Source organism: Pelecanus crispus, chromosome 1 (assembly GCF_030463565.1).
Source record: "Pelecanus crispus isolate bPelCri1 chromosome 1, bPelCri1.pri, whole genome shotgun sequence".
Lineage (NCBI taxonomy): Eukaryota > Metazoa > Chordata > Aves > Pelecaniformes > Pelecanidae > Pelecanus > Pelecanus crispus.
Genome location: NC_134643.1, coordinates 61,988,534 through 62,011,836, shown reverse-complemented (window position 1 = coordinate 62,011,836; position 23,303 = coordinate 61,988,534). Strand labels below are relative to the sequence as shown.

The 23,303-nt window shown below is 41.4% G+C and overlaps 1 protein-coding gene across 2 annotated transcripts in view; it reads left to right on the top strand.

Moving 5' to 3' along the window:
• The first annotated feature begins 3,543 nt into the window (after positions 1-3,543).
• Positions 3,544-23,303, top strand: part of CRY1 (cryptochrome circadian regulator 1) — a 38,603-nt gene continuing 18,843 nt past the window's right edge. For both annotated transcript variants that reach the window (XM_075704687.1, XM_075704694.1), the window contains exon 1: positions 3,544-3,701. In XM_075704687.1, coding sequence (XP_075560802.1) covers positions 3,544-3,701 — 158 coding nt within the window. The remainder of the gene's footprint in view (positions 3,702-23,303) is intronic.

Genomic DNA, 23,303 nt, shown 5'->3' with positions numbered 1-23,303 from the left:
GGATGAGAGGCAACACTGATGGGATGCTGGGAGGCTTGGCTTACATCGGTATATCTTCACTGCACTTATTACAAAGTAAAAGAACAAAATTCACACACGTAGTCACTGGATTTACAGCGTTTTGCTGGTGGTGTTTCACAAGTTAAATGAGCTGTGATGGTGACAATCATCTTCCTCTACCTCATTTTTTTTCAGCTGTATCTACTTGATTTCTCTTCTAAACTTAGAGTAACAAATCGGCAACAACACATAAATGATTTTTAGACTAGAAAGATTATTTTTCTAGGCGTGTTAGGATTTTTGAAACTAACTCTGGGTCTGCACAATCACATCCTTCAGAGAGTGAAAATCAGTACTGTTCTCTCTGGGAACACTGCTTTTGTCACCTGCATTTTCAATAGTCTGTATTAGACCTGTGAAAAAGATCTAATGAAGAGAACTGCCATAGAAAGAAACCCATGCTCTATGAACCCAGTTCAGGCTTGGTCTCCTACGTAACTGTTTCAAGAACTGCTAACAATGTTTGTGAATATAAATGACATACAATGATGTTAAAAACATGTATCTAAAAAATGCTTCTAATTTGTAATACACAATGTATTGTATACTTGCCCCTTTATGTTTTTGTCATTTCGTGCCTTCATGTTATCTTTCTTCCCCTTCTAACTCCTCGCCAGTCTCTTGATTTTTGCAATCACGGTCTGGGCTAAATTAGCTAGATTAGCAATAATGTTCTTTAAAAAAGTCATCCACAGGAGAACACAGTAGTGAGGTTTACTTGTACGAGTTCCTTGATTAACTGTGATTCTATTTTCTTTTTCTACTAACATGGAGAGACTCTTCCCTTGAGATTTGACATTTTAATTAATATATTCTTCACCTTCCTTCCACTTCTAAATCAAGAACAAACAGTCTAGCATGGAAGGTATGGCTAGAGCCGAATGCCGTTTTGACGTAATGATATGCTAATGATATACTACAGTCATTATTTAGTCTGTGGCAACAAACGGCTTACAGACTGATGGTTTTCATGGTTGTGATTTGGTTATGAAACTGTTAAGGTCTGGTGAGGGAGGGTTGCCTACTCCTCAGTATTCCCAAGAAGGCAGATCAGTCGATGCCAGACCCTATTCAGGGCCATCTTCAGTGTCACAGCCTTGTAAGGAGCTAGCAGGGAACACGAGGAGTACAAAAAAGCAGTTTAAACGTTTGACATCAAAACTATACTGTGAGGTGACTTTCCTTGAAAATAAGGAACCTATCTTCTTCAATGTGCTCAAAAAGTACAGAATTAAAAGGAGTTTGATGGAAAGTGGTCATCAACTACTAAGATTTCTTTTTCTGTTTTATTTCTTTGAAAATTATTCACCAAATATTTGGCATTCCTTAAGAATAAAAACAACAAAAAAAAAAAAAATCAATCAAGGAAGAATGTATTAATTGAGAAGACCAGAATGGTGAGCTGTGGAATACAATGTTCCACATACAACAAAGTAATAACTGAAAAACTTGTAATAATTTATGCTATTGTTTATGCTAAATCGGTGCTTAAGAACATTTCAGCCTCCACGCTTTTTAGAAAGAAAATTTGTTAAAACCAAAGAGAAATGGATTCCAATTATGGCTGGGGCCTTTGTTGCTAGCATGCCTTGATCACTAATGACATTTTATTAAGTCATTCAAAGTGAGTAAAGAAAAGCATCAAGGGAAACACGTGATGCATGTCTCCCTTTGTTGACTTTACTTTTACTTTCTGTGTATCTTAGCAGAAAAAATACTTTAGTAGAAAGAGCAACTACAATTCTTAAGAGTGCTGTCCTGCTCTGGAATTCTGGAAGTCAGGAAAGGTCAGTACTGCTGCTGTAAGTCCTCTGCCTTTTACTTGAGAGCCGTTATTTCTAACGAAACCCCTCTTGCCGCTGCTACCCACTTGTCTACGAACACTCTGGAAGCTGTAGGTTTGAGTTGCAATCCACAGGTGGAGGTTTGTTTTCAGATCTGCATCGAGAGCTGCCCTGCGAGGGCTCAAAATTGCTCTTCTGAGTCCTACCAGTGCCAGGCCTCATTCAGTAGCTAGCCATGCCCAGTGGCTAGTTCCCCCACACCTGCTATGCCGCCAGCAGGCAGACGCCGGTTTGAGCTCTGTAATTAGAAGACGTTAGCGATACACCGTGTACTTGGGCTAACAGCTCTGGGGAGACCATTTTACCTCATCCTGCTGCTCAGTGCTGGCTTGAAACACGCGTTTGCTTCCAGCCGCTCCCGCAGCAGCGGGCTGCGCGGCCCAGCCAGCTCGGCCTCTTGCTCAGCGGTTCCGGCCCAGCTTTTCTTACATCACCTCAGGACCGCAGCGGCCAGCGACAAAAATAAACGGAAAAAGAAGAAAACAAACCACCACCCACGGCCCGTTTCGTAAGCGGCAGCACGCACCTCAACCTACGAGCGGAGGGGAGAGGCCCTCCCTCCTCGGGCAGGGGGCCGGGGACGGTGGGCGGCGGGGGCCGCGCACAAACCGGCCCCCGGCGGAGGCCGGGCTCGCACACGCACACGCGTGGGTACGTAATACATTACTACGTAATGGGCGCCCTCGCCGCGGCCCCCGCGGGACGGGGTGCGGTGGGACGAGGTCGGCCTCACCGCGGGCGCGCGCAGGGCGCGATACATAACAGCTCCCCCCGCGCGCCCCCGCGGCGGCTCCCGCGCATGCGCGCAGGCGCCTCCCGACGGGCATCGGCGGCTGCCAGAGCCTCCTCCGAGCCCCGTGCTCATCCGGGTCCCGCCGCCCCGAGCCGGGGCGGGGAAAGGCGGGCGGGGGGGGGAGGGGGGCGCGGTCTCCGCCCCCGGCGTCCCTCCCCCGCCGCGGCCAGCCGCCTAGCGCGCCGTCCCGGTGGGTGGGATTCTTGCCGAGGTCGCGGGGTCCGCGCCGGGCGCCCGGCCCGGGGAGCGGGGCCGGTGGTGCCCTTCGCCTCCCCTCCCCACGCCGCCGCCCGCCCCCCCCGCCGGTAGTAAACACACTTCAGAAACGTGAGGGACGGCGGTCACGTGGCGAGGGGCCGGCCAATGGGCGGCGGGGGGCGGGGCGGGGCGGGGCGGCCGGCGCAGCCCCGGCGCAGAGTCACAGGGCGAGCGGCGAGGCGGAGGCCGCCGGCTGGCACGAGGCGCGCGCGGCCGGCAGCGACGGCCGCTTCCCGCGGGCAGGGGGGACACCGCCACCGACCCGGAGCCACCGCCGGATCCTGCTCGCCAGTCTTCCGCCTACTGCTCTCCCCGGCGCCGGGGCTCCGCGGGGTGATGCGTCCCCGCCGGGCGGCCGCCTCCGCCGGATCCTAGAGCCTCCCCCTCCCCGCCCCGAGGCGAGGCCCCGCGGACCCCGCGCCGCTCGGCCCCCTCTCCGCGCGGGGCGTCGGCGGCCGCCGTCGTTGCTCGCCCGGGCGCCGAGCGGCGGCGCCGCGCCATGAGCGGCCCCGCGGGCGGCGGCGGCGGCGGTGGTGGTGGTGGTTCCCGCTGAGCGCCCGCGTCCCCGGCCCGGCCCGGCCCGGCGGCATGGGGGTGAACGCCGTGCACTGGTTCCGCAAGGGGCTGCGGCTCCACGACAACCCGGCGCTGCGGGAGTGCATCCAGGGCGCCGACACGGTCCGCTGCGTCTACATCCTGGACCCGTGGTTCGCCGGTTCCTCCAACGTGGGCATCAACAGGTGGCGGTGAGTGCGGGGCGGCGGGGGCGGCCGGCGGGGGCCCCCTTAATCCCCGCGTTATGTATGCGGTCACGCTGCCTCCCCGCCATCCCCTCCCCTCGCCGCCCGATTGGGCCGCCACCGGCGCCGGCTCCCCTCGCCCGCCCTCCCCGCGGCGCCGCGGCGGTGTTGCGTGCCCAGCCCCGGGCCGGGCCGCGGCGGGGGAGGAGGGGGGAAGAGGCGGCGGGGGCTGTGGCGGAGCGCGGGCCCCGGGCGGGGCGGGGGGCCGTGGTTTCCCGGCGAAGCGGGGGTTCTGGAGCTGGGAGCGGGGCTGCGCCGCCGGCAGCCGCCCGCAAGCCCCCGGAGGAGCGGCCCCGGGGGGGCTTCGCCTCGGCACCTCTGGGCAGCCAGCGGCCCCGCGCCCCCGCAGGGTGACTCCCTGCTGGAAGAAACTTGGGCTGTTCGATTGGTGCAAAAGTAATTCCTCAGGATATCTTTCCTGCAGGGAAGGCTAGGCAGCGTCCTTTCCCAGAGCGTGCAGATGTGTTCCTACCCCTTCGAGCCAGCTGTGGTCCTGCCTCATTACAAAACCGAACTTTACTGTGGAGTTGGGCCTGACACTTCCATGCTAAACGTGTGCCATAATAAAGCAGAGGCTAGTGGGACTTCCGTGCACGCTTATCTTGTGAGATTACTTCAAACGTCACCAGGGATCTGAAAGTTGCTACCCTTTTGAACGGGCTGATAATGCGGTGGAGTTCTTGTATCATCTGTCCATCCAGTGTCAGGAACTTGAAATGCTCGTGAGTTTAGCCTGCCCAGGCTGCTATGCTGAGGAAGAGTTGCCTAATTATGGAACAAGCACAATGAAACTTGGCTTAATACCACGTCATGGAAGAATGACAAAGTTGAGATACTTTGGGTTTCAGTTCAGTCTACTTCTCTTCAGGGATTATTTCTTTCAGATTTAGTAATTTCTATCCCAGGCCATTAAATACTTTACCAGCAAAGTGACTTAACTTTGGAGGGTTCCTCCCCCCCCCAGGTTTTAAGAAGTTTTCCTCATGGTCGTATTTCTGATTTTCAGAAGATAGAGATACTAAAATGCTTTCTGTGAACTTTAACTTGATGGTTATTCCATTCACTGACAAAAATAATGTTCAAACCACTTAAGGGAAGTGTCTTAACTCTTATTATTCTTATCTGAGGTTCATGATGTACATTTCTTTTATAGAGGCTTTTTAACTTTTTTTGATTGTTTTGAAGGGGATACGTTTTTTTGAATAACAAATCCTGACTTTTATAAAGAAAGCTCAGAGGTCTTAGTTTTATGGATGAAGCATGGACAGCTACTGAAGTTTTAAAAGAACGTGGGCAATTGACAGAAGTCTCCAGTGTTCAGGAAATCATGTCTTAACAATACTTCATAGGTTTCTAATGTGTTTTGCAATTGAAATACTAAACAGTTTTTGGTTATATTCTCAGAGCTAGTGAATGATAGACAAATGTAAACTTTGATTCTAGCAAAAGGAGGTTCATGTCATCAGTGCTACTGCCCTGGTTCTTCAATGACTATCTAATATGATTGCTAGCTAATAGAGCCCTTGAGTACACTTGTGTGCGACACATTTGCTAGTTGGTTTACTTTAACAGTGTTCGCAGTGATCTAAAAGACAACTAGTCCCTGCACTGCATTTTGCATTTGAAGAAAACCATCTTTTTTTAGTTGCTGGTTAGAGGGGCTGAGTTTTTGGTGATGTGGGCTTATTTATTTATTTCAGTATTAGCTTATTTTTCTTTTAGTCCTTTGTTTTTGTGTGCTCCCCACCCCACCCGGAGATTTCCCAAAGAAGGGTAAATTATAACTCCCCTATCCAAAGCACTTCACACAGTCTCCTAGGACTTAAATACTCTCAAGGCACATGCTACATGTGGATTTGAGTAGGAAATCTCACTGCCTTCATAGGCTGGTTTTGTGAGATGATCATATTTTTTCAAGTTTAAAAGTACAGTAACTTTATAGAATAACTGGCTGCTAGACCTGTATTTTTATTAGTGATCTCAATAAATTCTTATTTAATGAACAGTTACTGGTTTGGAATGAATCCATTTTAGGTTCCAGTGGTTTTAATGAGTTACTTTTAACTGGTGGTAACACACACATTCACAGTATGCATACAGAAGAATTATAATGCCGTTTTTTGGTTTGCCAGTCTCATTTGGCACTTGCAATTAATAATCAAGCATTTGATCTCCATGGTCACTTGATGACCGTAAGCAAGATCCTTGCTTACATGCCTGTGGAGTAGGGTGTTGAATTAGTCAAAAATATTTTATTTGAGATTAGGAGCAGATGCTCTTCAGCATTTGGAACATGAGTCAAATTTAATCTTCTGGTGTGAATTTACAGTAGTCCTTCCTTAGTTTGAATTGATTGACACCGAGAGTTTATGTTCTGGTGAGTTTATGGTCCTGATGCCCTGGGCAAAACTCTTGTCTGTCAGAGTTCAAAGTGACTGACACAATGGATATGAGGAAAAATGGTGCAAGAATATGAGAAACCAGGATGTTTAGTTTCTTGTTAGAAGTAATATTGTCCCTCTGCAGAGTCACCAGTTACGTAAAAAACGTATTTTAAATCTGGCAAATAGCAGCCTTTAATACATAGGTGCTTTCTGATTAACTTTTCTCTTTAAACGGTCATGTAACACTCATGAACTAATATTTTTGTGTAATTCCACTATTGAGCAAGTCTAATTACTAAGCAGTCACATGGCCTTACTGACCTCCTTTCTCCTGGCATTCAGCCTACCTGTTCTAAAATCATGAATGCTACGTAACAAATGCCAGGGCCTTCTTCAGCTCACTTCTTTTTTTTTTTTTTTTTTTCCTGGTTCTGTTCTATTTCTTCTTAGTGTTCCTTCTTTCAAGCTGTCAAATAAATCAAGATGTGCTTCCATCGAGAGATGCTTTTTCTATATAATGAGTTTTGCAGTGTCGTTCACAGATCGAGGCTTGCAAGAGAGAGGTTATTTGGAGCAGTAAAAGGTGATAGAGAAATGGTGGAGGGAGATGCTGAATGGAAAATTGCTCTAACACTCTCTTAAAAGTTTTGTCAATTGCCCTTAAACTTTTGGCACCAGAATTAGCGTGCATCTAATTATGTCAACGGAGTAGACAAAGAATGTAACTTACGTACTCCAACAAGTAACCATTACCTACTTACGAAAAAATGTGTTTGTATGTGCTCACAGACTTTTCCATGTTAAGCAGAATGGGGTCTAACGTTTAGCAGTATCACTTGGGGAGGGTTTCATTTAGCCCTGGTTTTAGTAGAGTGGCAGTTGATCACAATGCAAACATTCCATTAGTTGCTGCCTAAGAATTTACTTTGGCTAATAATTTGCTTTTTTAGTTTGTCTTTTTGAGTGTGTATGTATGTTTTTGATATGCTAGTTAAGGGACTTGCTTGCAGCAATTGATTTAAATAGACGGATAGCCTAATCTTGCCAATACTTGTATTTCTTTTTTTACTCATTCCTGAAGAGAACAACTTTCACTTTTAAAATAAGAGTAATAAAATTTGTTATGTCTAGTAGATTTTGTGGAAATGTTGATGTGTTCAACGTCCTGCAAAGTTAGCTGCTGTTGTTACAGCAGATAGTCCTATTGATTTAGGAGAAAGAAAAGATGTGATTTTTTTTTTTTTTTTAACACTCATACCTCAAAGCGTATTAAAATTTTAAAACCTAAGGGGTGTGGGGGGGGGTAAGCTTCATTTCCAGGACAATCACTGCAATTCATAGAAATGGGAGCTTGTTTTAAAAAATTAATACTTGGACACCCTTCTGTAGCATCTGTTAAATTTTGCTATTCTGTGCATCTGGTTTTGAAAATACGCTTACAGTTTCAGGTTATGTAGGAAATGATTTGTCCTATAGAGACCTGTTTGTTGGATGTGGGATTGGTGAAGAAAGTTTGTCAATAGAATTATTTTATGAGTGATTTCGGTATTAAAGGATATCATATCTGTAAGTCAGGCAGGCAAAATTTGTGTATTATACTTTGTTAATTTTGGTGACATGCTTGGTATGTAAAAAGGAGTGTGCCAAAATAATTATGACTTCCCTGCTAAAAACATCCCTTTAAGTTTGTTTTCATGGTGTAGCCCTTAGGATGAAAATCTGTTTAATCTATGAAATATTTAACATGAAGCAAATCATCTAAAGTATAAACAGAGACTTGGCTTAGAGAATAGCTCTTGGTTTTTCATATACAAAGCTAGATGTACATCAGGTTTGGGAGTAACGTTAGTTTTGTATGTATTCTGTAGATATTTTGGGGTTTCTTTTACAGGGTAGGTAGCCTGTGCTGAACTGGGCTGCTATAGCCAGGGTGTAACAGGTCCGCAAGGGAAGTTCAGTATCCTGTGTTCTAGACATACCCGTCATACCGATTAATGAGTGGCTTCAACTCTAGCTCAGTGCGCAACTTGGAGCACTTTTGTCCAACCAGCCTACTAAATTGAGGGTGATTAATCTGTAAATTTCCAAATCTGTTATCAAAGAGCGGTAACTTGTTTTCAGAAGCCACGTGTTCAGATGGGAGTTCAGTGGTACCGGCAGTTAGATTGGAGAAACCCTCCAGTGCCACGCACCTAGGTTGCCCACCTGTCCTCTTTCACAGAAAGCCCTGGCCACCCCAAAAGCACCCACAGTTGAGCGATTCCCTGTATAGTTTGCGGTGTTACATGATCTAGTCCTATGATTTACAAAGTACGTCACTGAAACACGCTGACGTGCGTCCTCCCAGTTTTAATCCCGCAGAGCTGATGAAAGGGGTGGTTCCACCCTTTCGTGATAGCAGGCAGCCCTGTGGTGAGCCAGGTTAGCTCATCGGTCTGTCCGAAAGGGATGAGTTACCAGTTCTGGTGGGATTGGCTCTGTGGTAGATTGTGCCAGCAAAAAGGTCGCAGTAGCAGTAGCGAAGAGGCGACAGGGGGAAGGAAGGGCAGGTACCATTTCTTTCAGTGGCAGTATGGATTTGTTCCAGGTTAAAATGGCCATATAACTGTGGCCTGCATTGTTCATCTGTGTAGTAACCACCGTGTGTTTTTTGGAAGGTGATTATTGGTTTCTTCTGCGGCTTGCCATTTGTTGACACCCTTTGAAGTTACATCGTCAAAAATCCGTATTGGCCTTTTTACTGTGTTAGGGGAAAGGCCCGATTTATTTTTTGTCAGACTGTCAGAATATGAGAAATAACACTGCCAGCTGAGAAATTATGCTATGCTTGTTTGCTTATTTTGGTGAATGATTTTGTATCACCAGATTCTGTAATGTAACTATTATTAAATTGGACAAGAAGTCTGCACTGTTTGGTCTGGAGAGAGCATGCGGTACTGCAAATCCAATTTTATGCGAAGTGCTCAATAAGATGTTTTTTGCAAGTAGCAGTTACTATAGGCCAGAAAAATTTCAGTCAGCATTTATACAATTTGCTTGTTGACTGCAAAATTGATCTTGAAGGAATCTAATACCTCAGGTTAAGAGGTTTTGAGGTTTGAGAGACCTGGTTTTACATCACTGATCTCCAGGTTTGAGGATATCAAGAGAAGATCTGGGTAGAGTGTTCTTGATATGCAAGAGTAGAGTGTGGACTTTGAGAGAGTATCAAGGGACAAATGCAGTCTTGAAACAACTCTGTAGGACTACTTCAGTCTTCCTTCTCTTGGGACCAGAAATCTATTTTTGTTTTATTTTACCTAAGTATCAATAGATCGCATTCTTTATTTGAGCAGGGGAAGGTAATCTGTCTGCAACTTGTAGTGTTGCCTGCTCTGGTCATAAAAGGAGAGAGTGATAACCCCCAAGAAACACCATCTGTGGTGAATGCGAAAGCAGCTTTTTTTAGGCAATCAAGAATACAGATTTTTTTTTTTTTTTAACTGATCAGTATGTGGCAGTGTCAATGAATAAAGTATTTTTTCCTTCAGTTTGTGAAAATGCCTTTTTTCCTACAAATGGCAGATACTCTTGAAACGCATTTCATTATGCAAATGCTGCAGAAAAAACTGTTCGCCATTGTACCACCTGAACTCTTTGGTTTCTGACAGTTTATCTGCAGCATGGAAGCCTTTATTTTCAAGGGAAATGGTTCCTTTCCATACCCTCTCAATGCCTGGCAGGTTTTCAGGTTAGTTACATAACCCGTGATAGGAGGAAGGTCAAGCTGCCCGTGAAGTTGACCATTTTTTCAGTGTAAAAGTCACACTGAAGTCTGTGATGTATTAATTTGTGTATTGAAAGAAACCTCTTCGCTTTAGGGAATTTTGTGCCTTTCCCATAGTGACCTAAAAAGGCAAAAGTCAGCTTGAGCATGAAATAGTGTGGGAGTATGTGGCTTTGTGTTTTATAGGCTTAGTAATTTGCATATCACATGTTAGCAGATTTAATAGCTGTGCCTTTGCTTACCTCTAGGAAAGGATTGCATTTGATTACTGGGGTAAGAACTTTATGGCATTTTGGTGCAATACATTTTACTTAAATTTTCAGAACTCCCATTTAAATGTGGAGCAAGGTTAGTTTGTGTGCTTCTATATACTTCTGGCTTTCAAGTTCTTTGCAATCTAGGTCAACAGGTGAACTATAATTGCAATGTTCTTCTAACCCCAAAGCCTCCATATATTTTTCAGGTCACTGTTAAGCATTTGCTTTCACTGCTTTGGAGTTTTTTTATGCAGGAATAAATGCTTAGTGGAGGTGAAGGACAGACTGGAAAGGACTGGGGAAAAGAGGTCAATACTGCAATGTTCTGTTTCAAGTGTGTAAATGGAGGCAGCTGTGGCAAAAGTGCACATGTATATCTATACTTTTGGAACAGTTACGAATCTGAAAGCATACCAGTGACTGATGGAGAAATAATAAAAACTAACGCATGAGCTTTGTTAGCATTAGTTTAGACAGTAGCTGAGCTGCAGTGAACAGAGCTTCCTCAAATATGCATTTTTTTCATAAATTCTTTACTTTTTTATTAATTGCATTAGTATTTGGAAGGTCTGAAAGTCTATATTGGTAAACCTGGGTAGGAAATAAGAATTTTGTAATACTCAGGGTTTCAGAAGTAAATTCAGGTGTCAAATTATTGCTCATAATCTCTTTGAAAAGTGCTAACACAACAAGTTCCTTGCAATAGGATGGAACCTGTTCAGATTATCAGAGGCAGAAGGGATTTCTTCCAGCTGAACATTGGTCAGGATGTGTCCTGCAAGTCTAATTTCTGTGGTGACAGGCATGTAGTATCATGTACACCTGAGCTTTTGTGTTATGCATTGCTTCCTCCTGCAACTAAACTAGAGAAATTATCTGGGCCTGCTTTTGAAGCTTACTTTATCTCAGTGTTTCTTGATTTGTAGGAAAGCATTTCCTTTCCTGTTCAGTCACATGCATTCCTTTTTTGATATCTGCTAGTATGTTTGTGACTCTTGCACAGCTGTGAAAAGTAAAGGCTGCAAAATTCTTGTGCTGTAACTTTGATTCCTTTCAGAACACAAACTTCTGTCCTTTCAAAATGAAAACCAGAAATGTTGAAAAAAAAATCTGCTTAAGCTCAGATGGGGAAGATGTGAAGTATGAATACATGTTATTACTGATTCTTCAGTGATGGAGATGAAATATCTATAGCACAGGCTACTTAGAAAAATCCAAGTTTTCCTTACAGAAGTTGTTCCTATCTGTTACCTATCCAAAGTGTGGAATCCATGACCTAGGAAATGCTTTACTTTTTATAGTAAGGAACCTGTGGAGTTCAGCACTTGCAGGTGGTTTTTTCATTTTTCCTTAATGTCAATGCCATACTTACCTTGTAGGTAAAGGGTAAACTGTGCTGCAGTTTGGGGGGGGGCAAGAATAATGATTGAAAGAACAGAAACAGGAGGGCACCTTTCATCAGAAAGATGAGTAAATCAATAGGTAACTCGTTCATGTAGGTTGCTTGTTACTTCATGCTTTGTATAGTTCATAAAACATAATCATGGTCTGCATGGTTACAATTTTACTCTGCAGTAAAGATACAGAACACCATGGCAAGCTTTATCTCAGTTTTGCAATCTGTGCAGTTCTGAAGTACTGGAGAAGCGTATAGAGAATTGTGAGACTCCACTTTAGAGAGCAACTGGCGTTAAAAATAGTGCATGATTTGATTTCCAATACATTGGATTAATTGAAGAATGGAGTAAAATTTTTCTTTCTTATGTTCTCTTGTGAGTTTCCTCTCAGTTGAAATTTTCTGCCTGTAAATTCTATGGCATCAAGTGATTCCCCCCTCCCCCCTTCATATTTCACATTTTTGAGAATAAACAAACTCATTTTTTCCAGGAGTCTTAAAGTAGAAAAAGAGAACAATACAGCTTTTAGCAGAGATTGCCTACTGTTATGTTTTCCTTATTCCTCTCTCATGGGAGAAGCATGACTCTACATCTGTAAAACGGGCCTATGCATTTAAACTACAGAGTAATTTCTTCCATCCAGGTTTCAGAAGGGTATTTGATTGGGGAGGAGGTTATATTTTGGTTTTGTTCTTTGTTTTCCTAAGTCTTGCTAGTACTGAACTCAAGTTGAAACTATCCCAAGCCTTAACAAGGGTGATCAAGCAAATGATGTCATCTGAATTATTTGTTTTGTTTGGGTTGCCTAGGGATAATTTCTGTGACTTTCCATCATTATTTTTCAGTAGATGGCAGGCTTAATAAGATCTCATTTACTGGGCTTTATGTGTGTTTCTTTTTAGACAACATAGCTGTTTGCTGTTTACTCCTATTATGCAGTATATCCCAAATCCTGTAAATGCTTCTTTAAATTACTTTTTATAAGTGACTTTTTAATTTTTTTTTTCTCCAGCATACTCTTTAACTGGTATGACCTGGAAACCTCTACTAATGTGTAGTTTCGTCAGTTTATGACAAAGGAAAAAGTTTTAAATTGCTGTGATATTGATAGTTCAGTTTTCATTGTAGTATATTTTCCCCTTTTATTTCAAGGCTTTCATAATCTGAGGAGACCTGTATGAAGAGTAGTACTGATCACATAGTCCCAGTGGTTTTCAGTGAGCAGAGTTTTTTCATTTGATTGAAATTTCCTTTCTGTAAGCTAGTTGCCAATAAATTTACTGGTGAGAAGTGCTTTATTCTAGAGCTAGTGTGTTTTTCTTCCAAACCATGATGAAAATCATGGGTTTGTGGGGACAATGTGAATCTTCTTTTTCTTACATTTTAGATTTTGGCTTTCTGCTTTCTTTCAAATATAACTCCACCAACCTCTCCTTTTCAGTGCCAACTCTGAAACGTTGTGTTAGTTTGCCAAAGGAAAGTTCTTCAATGCTGCATTTACTGAAGTTTTACTCCAGTTCTTTACTACTTCCATATGAGACAGCACAACAGAGCTTGCATTTTTGGCACTGGAGGTCACGCTTTCAAACTGAGAAGTGTTACTAGTGATCAGATGTTGCTCTTGCAGCAGCAGCTTTTCTGGTTTTTTTTTTCATAATTCTATGATTTTTTTCTTCTACTTGTCCATCTTCCAGAATCCTACCTTTGCAGCTGCTGCTGCACAGCTTGTCAAGTGCCATGGTAAAGTAAAAATAATTTTTAGGGTGGTTTTTTTTCTGTTTGAGGAGTGTGAGATTTGGAAGAGTAATTATCTCATTATATATCCTTTGTTCCCAAGTGGAAGTGTGGGGGAAATTTCAAAAACTTTTCCACTGTCAGGTACCGTATTGTCATCAATTCCAGCATTTTTCCTGCTGAACTTACAAGTTTTAAGAAGACTTAAGGTAAAGTAAGCTTTGGAGAGCTTTGCTGTGTGTGCTTTGTTTTTCTGCTTTTGTAGTAGAGCTATATCTGTCAGAATCTTTCTGTTAACCGAAGTTTTAATTAGGATGTGCTATATGGTAATGCATAGCTTGCCTTTTGTTGGAATGAGGTGTCTTTCTCTTGGAAGTGTTAGTCTCCTGTGCTTGCCTCTTAAATTTTACCTTGAACAAAAGCTTTTGAACTTAGGGTTTGCATAAATTGATCAAAAAATACCTATACACAAGTCAGTGTGATTGATGTTTAAAGCTTCGTAGGCTTATTTCTACAGAGATAATCATGAGGTTAACATATAGTTCCATGAAAAGTTGCACTGGTAATCTTTTTTCCTTTGTCATAAGGTTAATGGTCATTAACAGTAACAGTAAACGGGAAATTAAGTAATTGTCAACGTGACTTCCTGGGTTTGTGCGGTACCTTTGTATGTCGCCACTCCACTGTCCATGCAGGGTTAAATAGGGTTTAAAAACGTGTTAGCTTTACCTGTCATTCACAAGGGTTTTCCTTTTATGTGGATTTAATGTTATTTAGACCTGTAATAAAGGATTACGTCCGCTAGCCTGTTCCTGGATGTAGCGCTGAAGCAGCGTGTTTGTGCTGACGCTTGCTGCCAGCTGTTGACTCGGGCAGGGGACGCGTTGTTCACCAGCTGCTGTTCGCTTTGACACCTTCCCCTTCTGTTTTTTTTTTTTTAATCAGTTCCTCCAGTTTTGAACACTGGCTTGGTACTTTTTGAACTCCGAGCACATATTAGGTTTCATTTAACCTTTAGCAGCCGACGCTTCTAGACATGACACAGAGGAGCTCTTGCTCTACCGACCCACTGCTTGTACCTGCTCGAAGCTTTTCTCTGTCCTGGTTAGGAATAAAGTTCGGCCGCGGTACAGGAATCCTCTCCCAGCGACTCCGAAGGGAAGGAGAAATTGGGCTCCTACTACAGTGGTTACATATTAACTGGAAAAGTAGGTCATTGTGGCAGGGAGTAGTCCAAACAGCTGCCGCGTTGCTGCAGCAACGACCTACTTTAGGAAACTATTTTTGTTGATTCATATTGAAGTGTTCTTTGTACAAATGATATAAGGAAATGATCAGGTTATGAGACATGTGGTAATGAAAGCTGCAGACTTTGTAGACTTCCCCCGCCCCCCCCGCTTTGGTCTTGCCCCTTGATGTTGGAGGTATGGGGGTTAAAGCAAATAAGGTTTGTTTTTCTTCATTTTGACCTCTAGCAGGGAAAGTCTCTTCTTCCTTGAAGGTTCTGCATAGCAATAATACTTAACCAATGGTGATTAAGTTTCCAGAGTTCAGAGCCTACAAATTCTCCCCTATCATTTTTGTCTATAGAAATAACTTTGGAGTTTAAAAAAAAAAAAAAAATCACCTTCTTTCTTAGGAGTATCTCTTTTCTGGAATGCTGACAGTTTGTCTTGATCTTCAACTGCTCTTACTTTAACCGCTTCATCTTCAACAAAGTTTATCCACCTTTAGGAAGGTGGGCTTGGTGCCTTCCTCTCCCCCCCCCCCCCTTTTTTTTTATTTTCCTTCCCCCCCCTTTAAATTAGCAGTGTTCCTGTCTGCATCTTGTGTTGCTATTAATTCTGATGCTGGCACAAGCAAACTGGAAAAAATAAAGTGATCCTGTGTAGGATGATGTCTTCCAGTTGCCTATCTTTATTCTTTCAACAATCAAAGTAATAAAAAAATCTGTGACTGGTGTTCAGGAGGTGAATTTTGGTAATCCATTGCCACCTTCTGAAAGGAATGGGTAGACAGGGAAGATGAGGAAAATAAAAAAAATACAGTTGTTCTAATAAAGAAGAACCTAATAAGGGTTTAATTCTTCATAAAATAATTCTTCATCTAAACTACTGTCAACTCTGCAGAGATGATTGAATATCACTTTTTAGTTATCAGAATGTTCCACTTAACTGTACTACGTAACTCTTCAAGATTACTTACTTACAAGATGAGTTACTTCAAGTGAGATACTTCCTGTTGGTCCCGACCTTCAATATTGCAGTGACCTGCTGTGGTTGTGGCAGATGAAGACAGCATGTTTATCTAGAGGTTATTTGAATTTTTTTCATCTATTATGTCTTGAGCTATATTTATATATATATTAGGACGAGAGGAAATGGGCTTAAGCTGCACCAGGGGAGGTTTAGGTTGGAAATTAGGAAAAATTTCTTTACGGAAAGGGTGGTCAAGAATTGGAACAGGCTGCCCAGAGAGGTGGTGGAGTCACCATCCCTGGAAGTGTTCAAAAAACGGGTAGATGTGGCACTTCGGGACATGGTTTAGTCTAGCCTACCCTTGATTGGCCCAGAGTAGACCTGGTAGTGTGGGTTAATGGTTGGACTGGATGATCTTAAAGGTCTTTTCCAACCTAAACGATTCTATGATTCTATGATTTCAGGGTTTTTTTACCGGGGCTTATGTTATTGATCTCCACGCATCTGTTTTGTCAGCTCTAGACTTTGAGATAGAAGGCCTCTGCAGCATGAACTGAACCATCACCTCCATTAGTTTACTTGTACACTAAGAAAGTTTGGGACAAAGTGGAATTTTTCTGGACTTAAGCAGCTTAATAAACAAAGCTGTGTTTCAGTTATTTGGGTTTTTTATGTTTTTTTTTTTTAAAAGTTGATTCTTTCGACATGATTATTACTAAAACCACTGAATACATTTTGTTCATGTTTGCCTTATATTCAGATACAAATGACTAATTTCAATTTTGAAAGACCAGTTCAGAAAATTTGGGCCTTTTTAGTTCATAAGCATAGCAGTGGGAAGTTAGGATAATGTGGAATATCTGACCACCATAAGCCAAGCACCATGGAGATGAAATCCACTCAGTTTTAATTAAGATTTTCAGGAATATCTTCAGGGTTTTTTTTCCTGTTTTCCAAACTTTCTACCAATTTCTGTGCTTGCTAGTACATTTCAGCTTTATCCTTAATTCTCTTCTATTAGTTGAATAGATTTTTCAACATGGAAGCCAGAGATGATGGAATTATACCTTAAGGACTTGCAATTTATACAGTGTAGTTGAGAAATACATTCATTTTACACAGTGTTTCATTTCTGGGAAACTTATAATTACTGCTAAGAAGATTTTGCACAATTTTAACCTTGAAAAGGTCACTTCAATGTAAGGAAAGTAAAAGGGCTTTGTTAAAGTAAATGAGGTGCAGTATAAAATTGGCCCTTCAGAATCAGATTGCAAGACTGTGTCTTGTTATAGTGCTCTTATCACGCTTGCTCTTCTGAAATGAGCCATAGCTGTTACTTTCTCATGGACAGCTTAGATTGCCGAAAATAACGTGGCTGAACTATTTTATTCAGTGGCAGGAAGAAAAAGCAGGCCATCTCTGGTTTAATTACATTGAGCCTTATGAGTAGCTCATTTAAATAAGAGAACTTGGGTGCATGACAGTAAGGAGGTTTAAATTTATTTAAATATGAGCATGTCTGTACTCTAACTTAGTCTTGTAATTTGCTTCTAGGTCCTATTTCCCCAGCTGTCCCCACGGCAAATACATCTCTTTGCTCTTGGGTTTTCCTTTATGGATCCAACTCGTTTGGAAAGAGTAGGCATAAGGAATTCAAGTCAAATAATAAGGACTTTGATTTATCAGATTGGAATTAGAGGGTTAGAGAAAAATAAACACAAAATAGATACATTAAAGAATGGAAGACACTGGGAGACAGATTTAAGAAGCTGTGAGCCTGTTAGTCTCATATCGCCAGCAGGCTGACCTTTGTAACAAGCAAGTAATTTGAGATGTTTGTTGCTAGTTACATGGGAGTAGTTTAGATGAATAATAGATGCCCTTTGAATGTGAAGTTGAGATCCAGATCTTGACAGAAGCTAAATACAGTGCTTGCTGTGACGTATGGTTGACAAAATAGGAGCCAAATAGAGACTGCTGTTTGGGAGATTATGAATGTCTTTTGAATAGGACAAAAATTGTGTGTTTCCTTCCTTTGGGGAATGCTAACCTTGAAAAGGTAGTTCAGTGGGAAATAAATTAATGAGGAATGGTATGTAAGGAAATGCTAGCTTTGTGTCCATTGTAAGCTAGGTTAGATTGAAATGATTTTATTGCTCTTAATAGAGCAGTAGTGCGTGCTGTAGTTGGTATTCTAGCCCCATTCCATATGTGAGATGGTCTTTACTACTTAGCTTCAAAGAAGATGCACCCAAAAGGACTCAGCTTGGAGAGATTAAATTTAAGTGCTGCTTTCTCTCAATTATTGTTCGAAACCCTTTCTTTCTTTCAAAGAGTTGAATTTGTTTTTTAAGAACCTCTTTTACAGCAATTATGAATATTTCAGCTGTACATGGGCTTGGGTGTATCTTGCCTTCTTCCTCCATCACCGCTCTGCTTTGGCTTGAAGATTATAACAGTAGTAAATATTAGAGGAAAAAAGCCAAGTGCCACACTTCATGGTCTGTTTGGTTTTGGTTTTGCATGTGGATCAGTTCTTACTAAGTTATGAAAGATACTGAAGTCCTGAGTTGCACTCTAAAGGAGCTGTTTTTTCTCCACTGACTATAGAGCAACCTTGCAGGAGATTAGTTAGCTCCCACAGCCGCTTCACTTAAGTATCTAGAGTTGAATAATGTAAACTTTTTTCTGCTCTTGTGTATAAGCTTAAAGGACAATACCTCTATGAAGCTTATTATTGTATACCTTTTTAGGATGTGGAAGTTGTATGCAGTATTTGCTGAAACAACGTAATATAATAAGGCATGCCTCTGTGACCTTGATTTGGTAATAGGAAAATATTACTATGGCTTGCTGCCAAAGGATGCTGTGGAGTGTACATAACACTTAAATCCTGTCTGAGCTTAATCTTCTTACAGTTTCATAAGAATATACTGCTCGCACTGAGACACATTGGTTGGCAGTCAGGCAGGAAAATATACTGATAAAATATTACATATTTGTATATAGCTATATCAACTTTGAGATACTTCTCAGTGTCTCTTACTCTGTTTCAGTATTAGATGAAATCCACCTTATGATTCCTGGAGAAGCTAGTATGAGGAATATATTTACTTAAATGATACTGGACTGTCATAATGACCTAACTGAACATATGGCAAAATAGCAGATACATATGAAAGAAAGGCTCTCTTTCTTTCCCTCTTCACATGAAGAGAAATAAATGTTGTATAACTTAATACAGTCAGGGTATAATGCTGTAAACTATATTCAAATAAAAAAATGTGGTTGATGTTATACAGTATGTAATACTCTTTCTTAAATCCAGCCCTACTAAACTCTGAAAGATGAGTATTTGATAGCAATGTTGAAAAGAATTTGAATGGGAAAATAAAACTAGTAGACGTTAGGCTGCTTAAGATAATTCTGATAGACAAAGTCTGGGTGGCGATCAAATACCCATAATGACATAGTCCCTTGTTTGACAGTGCTTTTCTTTCACTAGAGAGGTTGTAATCAATGGCTTGGCATGAGGACTAGTGAGTAGGTAGAAGGTATTTAAAAAGATTGGTTAAACAGAAGTTTGGATGGATTGCTGGAAGTTGACCAGTCATAGGTAAAAATGTTAAACTTAGGAATGAAACAAGTTTTAGCACTGTTCTTTTTCACTCAACTTTTTAAACTTCTTCCTCAGAATAAGGAAGCCTGACTAGGTTCCTTTCTTTTGTGTGGTACTGGCTGTGCAGTCTAACACTCCTGCCTTGCCTAACAGTTAGATTTGGAATTTGGATCAGTTCAGAAGAAAACTTAAGCTGAAGTTTCTTGATTCTTAATGGCTTAGTGCCACCATTTTCAGATGTGAATAACACCTGAAAAAGAAGTCATTGCATTTTATCTCCTCTCAATTCCTAGCAGCTGTCCTTATTCCATACTGGCAAGGATGGTTTTATGTGATTATGGTTTCTGGGTGTTTATTACTCCTAAAAATAACCCCAAACAAGACTTAAGGGTAGCTTTAAACAGTATGTCTATAAGTATCCTTCTTGCCAAGTCTCCTCCTAAATAAAAATGCTGCCTTTTTAACAAGTACTCCTGACTTCCTCCTTGGAGAAAATCTTTAGTCATGTTAATAGTGCAGAGCCAGGAAGGCTGCATGATGTACTGCTTAGTTTTGCTTATTTTGTTAATGGTTAACTGTGTTAACAATTAGTTATTTAACTTTTTGAATTTCTGCCTTGATGGTACCGGTTTATTTCAGCTGCATCATAGCTAAAATTATGATCTGTATTATGTGAACCGGTTTCTAGCAGTCACTAGTAAGATGTGCGGGCGGGGTAGAATGTTTAGTTTAGATTTCAGACCCCAAGCAGACTTTGCATGATTGGCAGCAGGGAAGATTGTGGAGTTTCCTGGAGTAAATAGCTAAGACTTTACGTGCATGTCTTGTAAAGAGCACGGTCATCAGAAACTTTCATGACAATTCTGAATATCATAATTAGATGACCCTGAGCAAAATGTGTGTAATGCCCTCTGTGTGAGCCAACACAGGCAGGATGCAGGAAAAACCACAAAACCACGGATGAAATGCAAAGAGTGAATTCATTTTTGTTACCTCATGAACTGGGAGATCACCGAAGCAGCACCTGGGCGGAGGCACACAAGCGGGGACGCAGGCGCCATGGAGCTCGGTCCTTGCTAGATGATCGCCGACCCTGTGGTTTTCACCTGTATATCAGGGATTCACGCAGGCGTAGTTTACCACTGTGCTTTGATCTTTCCTACAGCAGGGCAAGAATCTCAAGCATGTTCGATAGGGTGCCTCTCAGTCTATCACAGGCCTATGTTATCTAAACACAGATGGTCTACTTGTCAAGCACAAAAGACTAAACAATGATTAGTATGATACGTGTTTTTCTATGCCCCAGCTGCAAGTCACTTGAGGGTATTTACAATCCTTCTTGCCGATCTTCCGTTATTTTCCGACACCCTCTAAGAATGTTGCTTGAAGACAGGTATGCTTTGCATTGGCATCTTCCCTGTGTTACAATAAATAAGCCTCTTCTGCCTCCCTCGATCACCTCAGTCATGCATTTACCTCATACAGTTTGCTACTGTGAAATTAATGGTGAACTTTTCCTTCCTCTGGTTTGTCCAAGGGAAGTTGAAGACCAGATGCAGAAACCTGGGATGATGCTCTAATCTGATTTAAAAAAAAAAAAAAAATCTGTGCATCCTTCTTGTGTCTTTTTAATGATGAAGTCATGTCATGTAGTTTTTATATTTATTCAAAGTGCAAAAGAACGTGCTTTCCCATTGACTGTTGGGTTGAGAGGAAAAGGTTGGTTTAGATTGCAGACTCGGAAACATGACCTGTTACTGTAGGGAGAGATTTAAATAGCTCCTAATTGCCACACTTTGGTGTAAAGTATAGCAGAGTTCAAGCCTAGTAACACTTACTTCATAGCTGCTATGAAGACACTTTGCCTCAAGAGCTCATGTACTGAAAAGAAATTCTTTTTTATGAGATGGAGGTTTCATATTTGGTTGCAGTTCACAAACTAATTTACCATTCATTTTCATTTGTGTTATACTGTGAAAGGAGCATATTTGTGAGCATTTTGGCCTATCTCTTCAGAGAGAAAGCTCAGATAATTTTGCCTTGTCTGTTCTAGAATGCTGCTCTTAATTATGTTTAAATATCTGTACTGAGCAAAACACCTGCATGTTCCTGTGCTGCAGCAAGTGCGCTTGCATGGTGTTATTCGGAACTATTTTCACTTGCAAACAGGTGTTACCAGTCAAAATGATACCTTGGAAAACTAAAAACTCTCCTCTTTCAGATCCCGTAATAATTCACTATGACAGTGTGTTGAATGCTGAGAATTATTATTTTATTATTTTCCTATTAGTAAGCTTAATGTGTGTGGGGGTGTGCATGTTGTGGATATGTTATTATTCCTCCCTGACATACATGTGTATGTTATACATGAAACATTAATTTGCTAGGACAGGAGATAAATGCAATGCATTGTGATGCCATGCCAAAATTGGAGAAAGTGCAGGAATTAGAAGTTGTCCCCGAGAGCTGGTATAATTAAAACATTTCCTTTTGTGTAGGCCTATTCACACAAGCATCTGTTGACATATTAGATGAATGCAGGAGTTCTGAAAGGTAGAATTTTCCTTCCTTAAATTCAGATTAATTTGTATCTGGATATACCTAAAGCTAGATGTTAATTAGCATACATTTAACCACAGTAAAGATGCTGTGCTGCTTCTGCAAGTTTTAAAGGTACTCCTGAGAAAAAGAGGAGGTGAAAACTTTAGTTATGACAAGTAGTTAGTTCAACTGTTAAGTTTCTTGGTAGGGGTTGTATCTAAAAGCAATGATTTAAGAAGGTTCATTTTTAATTGAGCAAGGCTCATGGCAGGGGGGGTTGGACTAGATGACTGTTAAAGGTTCCTTCCAACCCAAACTATTCTATGATTCTGTAAATCTGTGTAAAGGCTCTTATGTTAGACAAATTTTATTAATGCTTTAATGCGAAAATGCCTTTAGATGTGGTATAGCACAAATACAGTTGGTGAAAACAAAATAGGTGATTAATTATTTGCAGTACGAACTGAAAGATTCAAATATGCTTAATAAACTGCATGCTTATTCTGAGTAACCCCTTGTAAATTGAATCTGTGTTCTGAAAGTCAAAAGCAGTATTTTTTTGCATTGCTGTTACTATAGATATTATAGGGTTGCTAGGGTTTAATTTGGTCTATTATTTTTGAACAATGTGCTTTCAGTGAGTCTTGCAACTCAAGCTGTGGTTTGGCTGTTTTTCATTTGTTCTGGTTTTGTTCAGATAGTGGAATGTGTGTGTACCCCCTGGCCACTCTCCTGCTCCGTTCCTACGTATATTTAACAATTTGAGTCTACACCATTATTTTTGTTAAACACATGAAAGAGTTTTATGGAGATTGAAATGCTGGAGTGTGGTAAGAGATAGTTGAGAGATAGTAGGGGGGATTTAGGGAACCAACAAAAGAGAGATTAAACAGTATTAAGGGCAAGTTTAGGGATCTTGGATGTGAATTGGAGACTGGGTTAGTGCATGTAATCTTCTTGAATAGGATTTTGTGCCAAGTCCAGACTAGAAGTTCTATGTTATGGCCAGTCAGGTAGGAAGAAAAGAGATTGAGAAATTAGAGGGAACTGAGATGCAAATAGGAAAAAAACCCTAACAATTTCCTGAAAGACAAATTTTTACTTTGAATACTTATAAGCATTTTATGTCACCAATTTCTCTTCACACTCTTTCCCTATATTCTGTGATACAAAGTTAAAAAAAAAAAAAAACAAACAAACAAAACCAAACCAAAACAAAAGCACACCAAAACCCCCACCACAACAACAAAACCCAACCAAACAAAAAAAATCCAACCTTTTACTGGACTGTTCCAAAGGCATCCAGCATGCTATTGCAGTTTGTTTTCGTAGCAATTTGTGAAGTATAAGTGAAGGCACATGGTGTTTGAAAGCAAGATTCAAGTGGATAAGGTTAGTGATAAAAGGTCTGTCATTCCAGGTTTCAAAAAACGTGATAAAATGAAGCTGTATTTTTCAGAGTCCATCTGGAAGTGACTTTGGCCTGGGAAACTGGGGCCCAAGTTCTCTCTGATAGAAGCATATGCAATTCTCATCTGATTGTTAAAATTACTCCTGTGTAGTTTCTAACTAAAGGAGTATACAGAAGTTTCTTTTTAGCTACAGCATATCCTTCATGATCTCGCTACTCTGGAGTTTTTTTTCAAAATACG